The 7,883-nt window shown below is 52.2% G+C and overlaps 1 protein-coding gene across 1 annotated transcript in view; it reads left to right on the top strand.

The window, feature by feature from the left end:
* Window positions 1-7,075, top strand: part of EDN3 (endothelin 3) — a 22,374-nt gene extending 15,299 nt beyond the window's left edge. Inside the window, exons 3-5 of the mRNA XM_007449471.1 lie at window positions 2,888-3,061; window positions 4,127-4,207; window positions 7,036-7,075. Coding sequence (XP_007449533.1) covers window positions 2,888-3,061; window positions 4,127-4,207; window positions 7,036-7,075 — 295 coding nt within the window. The remainder of the gene's footprint in view (window positions 1-2,887; window positions 3,062-4,126; window positions 4,208-7,035) is intronic.
* Window positions 7,076-7,883: the final 808 nt, after the last annotated feature.

The raw sequence follows: 7,883 nt of genomic DNA on the forward strand, positions 1-7,883 counted from the left end.
AAGAATCTGCCCGCCAATGCAGGGGACATGGGTTCAAGCCCTGGTCCGGGAAGACCCCACATGCCACGGAGCAACTAAGCCCGTTGCACCACAACTACCAAGCCTGCGCTCTAGAGCTCGCGAGCCACAACTACTGAAGCCCGCGCGCCTAGAGCCCGTGCTCCTCAATAAGAGAAGCCAACGCAACGAGAAGCCCAGACATCTCGACGAAGAGTAGCCCCTGCTCGCCACACCTAGAGAAAGCCTGCACGCAGCAATGAAGACCCAACGTGGCCAAAAATAAATTAATTAATTAATCAATTAAAAAAATACACATATATATAGAAAAAAGAAAGACACCTGCCCTGGCCCTGTGGCGTAGAGGGTGCCTCTGACCCTCCTCTGGCCATATCTCCCACCCCATTGCAAGGAGTCTGTGAGACTGAAAGCCATATACCCCTTCTTCTAGACCATGTTCCAGGCATTCACGATCCTGGAATCCCTCTACTCAGATGTCCCTGAGCCCACATCCAGGGTCTGATACCCACGGTCAGAACAGGGCTCCAGCACATCTCCCAAGGCCTACAGGGTGGTCAAGGGACAGCTGCTTGTGGGAAGGGGGGTAGATGGAGCTTGGGCTGCATGTGGATGGAAGGTAATATACCTTGTGCTGCCATGTTCCAACATGGAACTCCAAGGAGCCCCAGAATCCTAAAATTAAGCTCCAACTTCCAAGGTGTTTTGAAGCTGAACTCTCTTATTTAACCACTTATCAGATTGATTTCAAAACCTTTAAATTTTTGACCTATGGGAGGTGGGCCTTCACTGGACCTGGAACTCTTGATGCGGGGTGGGCCATCTGTGGTCTGGACCATCTCTTGTGTCCTCTGGTTCATAGATTTTGTCATCCCCCACCGGCTGCCAGGTCAGCCAGCGGAGTGCACACCTTGAGCACCTGGGGCTTGGAGCAGGGGTTTCATGCCTCCATAAGCACTCTTGGAAAGTTACAAGGGCTCATTTGCATACTAGCTCCTCCCACGAGGCTGCTGGGAAAGCGCTTAGCGGTTCTCTATTACCAATTACCACGTCGCCTTGTTTCCTCACTAAAAACACTTGGTGCGTTTGCAAAGTTGAGTGGCTCTGCGCACACAAATGCCTGATCCACTGACAGCAATTTTCAAAATTGCAGGTCTTGCTGTTGATGGAAAAATGGGAGCCTTAGTTGTTATTCCTTGTGTGTAATTTTCACCAAGAAATGGGGGTGTGGGTTTAATGTCAACACCTAGAGATTTAATGTGGCCCTGTTACTGGAAATCTATACCTTTAGCCAACTCCTGCCTCACCACAATGTCTGTATTGTTTTGCAACCTCACCCCCACCCCTATTTCCCATTCCTGAGAAAAGATGGGGTTTTAGCCAAGATTCAGCTCAGAAGGGGCCTGGCCCCCGCTTGCTTTCTGCATCCTGTGAGCACAGACTGTTCAGTACTGGGCCTGCTTGGATCCAGGGAAGCCATACGAGGCCATTTCTCAACTCACTTGGGTGGGGGGGAGTGGGGAGAGGGGAAAAGAGAAAGAGGGTGGGGTTATGGGGTTATGTTCTTAGCTCCAGTCTCCTGCCCAGCAGGGAGCAGGTCCTTTCCAAGCATTAGGTCGCAATGGGGCACCCCCCGCACTTTGCCCTCACCACCCCAGAAAGGCTCCATGGCATGTGTTTCAAATTAAAGGAAATTCAATTTGATGCTATTTTGAAAACGCACAGAGAATGTCAGAGCCCCCTTTGAGGTGGATGATTGGTGATACTCCATGGGGCTCACAGAAGCCAAGGTGGTTGATCTTGGGAACTAGGAGGAAAACCAAGACTTATTGGAAAAGTAACTTTTGGCCACACGTGTTTCCTCTAGTTATTAGCAATCTGTCCCCCAAATCCTGTTCAGTAGTGCTAATGAATTAAGCATATGCTTTTAACTTTTTCCCACTGAATTGCCTGGCAGTGTCCTCCCATCCCTGGAGAGCAATGGTTTGGATGGACACGAGCATCAGAAACAGATGTAAACATTTATTGTTTCAAATGACACCATCACCCTCATCCCAGCTCCAACCATAAATGAAATGGGTAAACAGTTTCATAAGAAGACTTTTCCCAAGGTCAGTTCTGTCCTCGGCTGAATCTCACAGGGCACAGAGGGTTCCTCTGACGTTTGTGGCTTTGAGGAAGCCGTGTTCAGGGGCCAGGATATGTCTCTAATGGCCGTAATTGGATTTGTCCTATTCCAGTTAGTACAGACTATAAACATGATGTGCGCACAGAAGAAATTCGGTGGCCAGCAGGGCGGGAGCCAGGGCCGGCCTTGGGCTGTGGGTTTGGAAGGCGTCTTACTGGTCTGGATGGCCAGGCTCAGGTGCCACTGGCTCAAGCATGAAAGCTGGGACCAGCGTTCGGGGCAGCGGGAATGTCCATGTCAGGGGTTTGAGTGCTGGAAGGAAAACCAGAACTGCCCTGGAAGGACCCAGGCTGGGAGGTGTGCTGGCCACGGTTGGGTCTTGAAAAGATTTTAAACGCATCCACCCGGCGTCTGCTTGCTCCCTCCGCAAGAGGGCTGGCTGCTGGGAGGATGTAGGGAGGCCATTGTCCATCTCCCCCAGGGCCTCCCCATCTTTCCATCTCAGCTGCCCCAGCCCACTGCCTGGGGAGTACGGGGTAGCGGGGATGACGGATTCACTCCAGAGTCTTCCCAAGGCCCAAGGTGCAGGGGGGCGGTGTGGACACCAGTTCCTGGGACAGGACTGCACCACCTGCCTCATTCATACCCAGGCCCATCATCTCGGACGCTCTCACCAGCTCCATGAGCACAGAGGCTGGGGCGGTTCGTCCAGACGTGGCCCTGACCTTTCTCTGCCCTTTGCAGACGGACTGTGCCCTATGGGCTGTCCAACTACAGAGGCAGCTTCCGGGGCAGGAGGTCGGCCGGGACATTTCCGCGGAGCTCACAGCCGTCGAAGGGGACGCCGCGCTGCGCCTGTGCGGAGAGCGAGGACGCCGCCTGCGTGCATTTCTGCACCTGGACCCCGGCTGCCCGCGGGTATGAGCCTCCTCCCTGGCTTTCTGCATTTCCAGAGATCGGTTGCCCTGGGCCATGTGGGTGCAGCAGGGCTCTGCCTGTTCCGCCCGATGCGGTCCTGCGGGCGGGGGTGGGGGCGCGGGCTGCGCGCAGAGGGTGCAGCAGCCCCATCCCTTCACTGCCTTTCAAAACAAGGCCTGTAACGTGGCCACGGCCATGTCTGGTCTCCAGACGTATTTCTTCTGGACTGCACAGCAATTTGCCAAAATTTGAATAAGTTGCCAACACTTTAAAATTGCAGAATCACCCCCTTCCTCAACAAATGCATATTTTAAGCTTCTCCAAAAGTAGCAAATGGGACCATCTGGTCTCACCAGCCCACATCCCCTCTTGGCCAGATAGGCTGGAACCAAATGAGGGCCACTCAGGTTCGAGGGGGCCATGCAATGTCCATTCACCTGTGTCACTCATCATCTTACTTGGTGGCCCCCCAGGCCCCCGAGTTTGAGACCCTCTAGTCTGCTCTAACTGCTGGAGAGAAGCTTGTGAGTCAATGTGGACTTGAATAAACAAGCAGACCCTAGGTTCGACCCGTGTAGCCACTTAAGCTGGTTTTTACTACTCATGCCCCTTGCTCCTCCTTTTCTTTACTTTGGGCCAAGACCCATCAACCCCGCCAGGCAGAGCTGCCTTGTAAAGCCTCTTCCAAGAGCCATTGCTGGTGGGATGGGACCTCCAGGTGCTTCCTGAGCAAGTGAAACGCACAAGCAGGGGGGCTTTCTATGCGGCAGGTGCTGTGGTAGCCAGGGGCCCAGGATCTGCTGTCCAGAAACCCCAGCACCAACCACATTTTTCTTCCTGGCTCCTTAACATCTGATGAATAACTGAGTAGTGTGGGTGGAGGCTGGACTCTGGTAGGAATCCACCCACCATGTGCTCAGCCTTCAGAAACTGTGCCTGAGATGCGGACCTGGGGGACCGCGCTCATGTTAGTGGGAAGAGGAAATCATTCCTAGCTGGATGCTGAAGACCCAGCCATGTGGAAATGTGGGTTGATTCATTCAAACCAGCCCCCTCTCCCCACAGGAATTCAAGGACGGCACAAACACCCGACAAAGAAGCAGGAAAGCAGGCCAGCGGTGCTGCCGGGGGCGTGCGTCCAAGGAGGTGAAGCTGCTTTCTGAGCTGCTGCCATATGGGGGGGCACAGAGGACGTGTGGGGCGCATCTGGTCTGTGCGGGCCGCCAGCGGGACACGGCGTGTGGTGGGCATCCACGGGCAATGGTGCTTTTGGTAGATCACCCCTGGGGACAGAACAGCCTAAAGCTGTGGACAGCCTGCCCTGCGTCTTAGGAGCTGAGTCCTGAGGTCCCTGTAGCTTTTGAGCAGTGATGTCCAGCCCTGGATTTCACCAGGTCTGGACAAATCTCACCGATCACTGCTTCCCAGAGCCCCTGCAGGCTCATCTATCGGTGCCCATGTTGCCCCTCTGCTCCCATAGCAACTGGTGGTCTCTACAAAAAGAATCATTTCTTCTTTTCAGCAGCTGATTCTGGACAGAGGTGAATTACAGCAGCTGGGCACCAGGCCCTCCGAGTCCTCCAGTTCATTTTAGGAATTTTTTTCTTTAACCCACTTGTCTTTTTGTATGATCCTGAGGGTTTCCTGCAGCCCAGCTGTCATTCAGTCAATCAGAAATCATTATTACTGGGTCGCCTACACATCTGCAATGGGATGGTAATTGATGTTCACAGTAATGGCCTGGCGGGGGGCTTGGGGTCCTACAGGGTCTGATCAAGGGAGGACTAAACCCTGTTTAGTGTCCAGGAGGCTTTCCAAATTGGTGGCACATTGCTTTGAGTCGTCTGGAGAGGGTTCTGTCAGCATCCACAACAAAAATGCAGAGGAGAGGCAGAGACAGACCCCAGGAGAGCATGAGTTAGGCCCCAGCGGGGCCCCCACTTTGCCTCTTCCTCTTCCTCACCCCAAAACCAAACCCTTCTCAGCAAGGGAGGGACGTGATTAAAACCACCATCCATCGTGGCATTTATTCAATTCAGCAAAGATTTGTTGAGCACCTGTGATGTGCAGGGCGCCGTCCTAGATGCTGGGGACACCACAGGGAATAAGGCAGAAGGTCAGCCTTCCCGGCACTTAAATAGTGGGGGAAAAAGATAGCAAACCAATACATTAAACACGGAGTGGGGCATGTGAAGGAGACCAGGAAGCAGGCTGGGGGCAGGAAGTGTTGGGGCTGGTTGCACTTTGGGTGGACAGGGGTGGTCTCACTGGCCAGGTGACACTGGCATAAAGAACTGGAGGAAGTGGGGAGGGGTGAGCCAGAGGGAGGAGAAAGGGAAGGGGATGTCAGGCAGCAGAAGGGTAAGTGCAAAGGCCCTGTGGTAGGAATGTGCTGTGCTGGGTGTGTTCTAGGAAGGCAGCAGAGGCCAGCACAGAAAAAGCACTGGTTGCTTTTGCTGTTGGTGTTATCATTCTGTTGGATGTTCGGGAGATGAGAACGGTGGCACAGATGTCCCACGGGGGCCTGGAAAGGTGCTTCTTCTAGGTCTTTACGATGCATGTCAAGCTCCTGTAAGACGCTTTATTTGGGAAGAAAAAGTCTTTCCTTATAAGCCCGGTCCCTACTTTCTTGCAAGACTCAAGTTAGTAATCTCCAGATTGACATTCTCAGAGTGGAAGCTGCTGCCATCCTGAGCGCATGGTCATCAATGATGGGACCAGACCGTGGGAGACAGAACTCGCCGTGGCCACGTCAGCAGTGATGATTGTATTCACACCTTCCCAGACGGATGGCAGGCTCTGAAATTGCCTAGAAGCTCTGGCGAGGAGGTTCCGTTCAAAACAGGGAACAGGCTAGAGATAGGCTGGGGAGACGTCTCCTCTTTTCAGCCAGCAGAGAGCTCTTCTTTTGAAACAGGTCTCTCTTTTTTTCTTTTGCCCCCCTTTTCCGAGATAGGTTAAAAGTCAAGGCCAGACAAAGCGAGTAGGCTTTAGACCTCCACCATCAAATGCTTGCCCCGTCAGTGGACCTCCCCACCTCCCGGGCTCTGCCTGCCCTTTCAGGAGCCCCCTGGGAGAGGGGTCCTGCAGCAGGAAGCCCTCAGTTATGGCTCCTGCTGGGTTCACATTTCCACCTCTTTGAGGACAAGAAACGAGTTTTGCCTGGGGGAGAAAACCCACTCAAAGGGTCCTCACTTAACAATACAGCCCTTCCCCAAGAATGCCCCATCCAAAGACCCCAGTTTCCCTAATGGGTAAAACGATCCCAGCTGTGCCCTGGGGCCCGACGCCCAGGGCTCCGGTTTCATGCAGGAAATTGTTTGTGGAGAGGTATGGCACGTTGCAAAGCCACTTCTCTTGGAGAATAAGTGGACTTCAAGCTAACTCTTTGCAAATGTAAACCCTTGCCCATGTTGGAACAGATGCAGGCCCTGGCAGGAGCATGCCGACGTCTGAGCCCTCACATGGGGCAGGCATGGGGTGTGAGCCACTGAGGTCGCCGGGCGTCAACTTGAGACGCAGATCACAGCTGTACAGGTTTGATGAGTTTGAGGCTTAGAGGATTTAGACAGGCATTTTCAGCTGTGCTTGGTGCCACTAAAAGAATGTATCTCCAAAAAATTAAATAAATAAAAGAAAGAAGAAAGAAAGAAGAAACCTTGATGTTTGTGATAAGAGAAGGAGGAAATTAACACCTGCGTGTTTTGAACCCCCTGGCTTGCAGCAGAGAGACTTCTCTGCCCTTCACAGGCAGATGATGAACAATAGACCCAGTTGCCTGGAAGCCACTGTAAAGGCACAAGGCTCAAGGCTATTAAGGTGATATTTGTTTTCAGGAAGAAATGTGGATCTTCGGGGGAATGGCTTCAAAATAAGCTGCAAACACAAACGCTTTGTAAGTTATGTAAATCTCTATCTATGTAATTGGCAACAACTGGGAATTGTAACACCTGACAGTTCGCAATCTCTTTCAGCTGTGCTCTAGCGGCCACACTGGGATTGCTGAGCGTCTGAAGCTGATGCAGTGTTTAGTCATCCACGGGGATGGGGAGAGGCCGCCCTCTCCCCCGACGGCAGAGAGATAAGAGCCGGCATTTTGAGTGCCTGCCGAGGTCCTGATGTGATGGTGGATGCCGGGGTGCTAGCCTTGACCAAATGCTAAATTTTCGATGAGTATATCCTAAGCGTTACAGGTATAAAAGTGAGTGTCCCAAGGAAATGGAAGGGACTGATTTGCCAGCAGGATGGGGTACAGTTTAGAGAAGCGATTATTTATTGTGAAACTGTTCTCTGTGTCAACTCTTTTTGGCGGATGTGTTCAACGCAAAGCCTCTGTACATAGAGAGATGTTCACTTGTGTTCTGAGTCCCACTCATAGTCCTTAGGGCTTGAATCACATTTTTTAAACACCTGTGCACTGTTTGTCTCTGTGGCAAGACGATATCTCAGAGAGAAATTTATTCATTGTGCTACCACAGAAAATACTGTCAAATGCATAATAAAAAAAAAATCTCAAAGTTTGCTCTGATGTGGGTTATTCTCGCTGGTGTGATATGCATGGTTACACGTCAGTTTTCCGTGGGCCTCTGGAGAGGACAGAAAAGAGTTATGGTTCCGGAAGTAGATTCATCTAAAGTCAATTGTGGAGCAAAAGATGGGTGAGGGGGCTGCTTGGATTTTAAGGAAGGAGCGGGATCTGGAGACCATCCAAGGAAGATAGAACATTCGGGGTGGTTGGGAAGAGATAAATCTGGGGAGAGTGTTGGCTCCTTCCCCCGGCACCATCCTGGTCACCTTCGTAGCGATGCATAGCTTTGTCTTC

Source organism: Lipotes vexillifer, unplaced genomic scaffold (genome assembly GCF_000442215.2).
Source record: "Lipotes vexillifer unplaced genomic scaffold, Lipotes_vexillifer_v1.1 scaffold524, whole genome shotgun sequence".
NCBI lineage: Eukaryota > Metazoa > Chordata > Mammalia > Artiodactyla > Lipotidae > Lipotes > Lipotes vexillifer.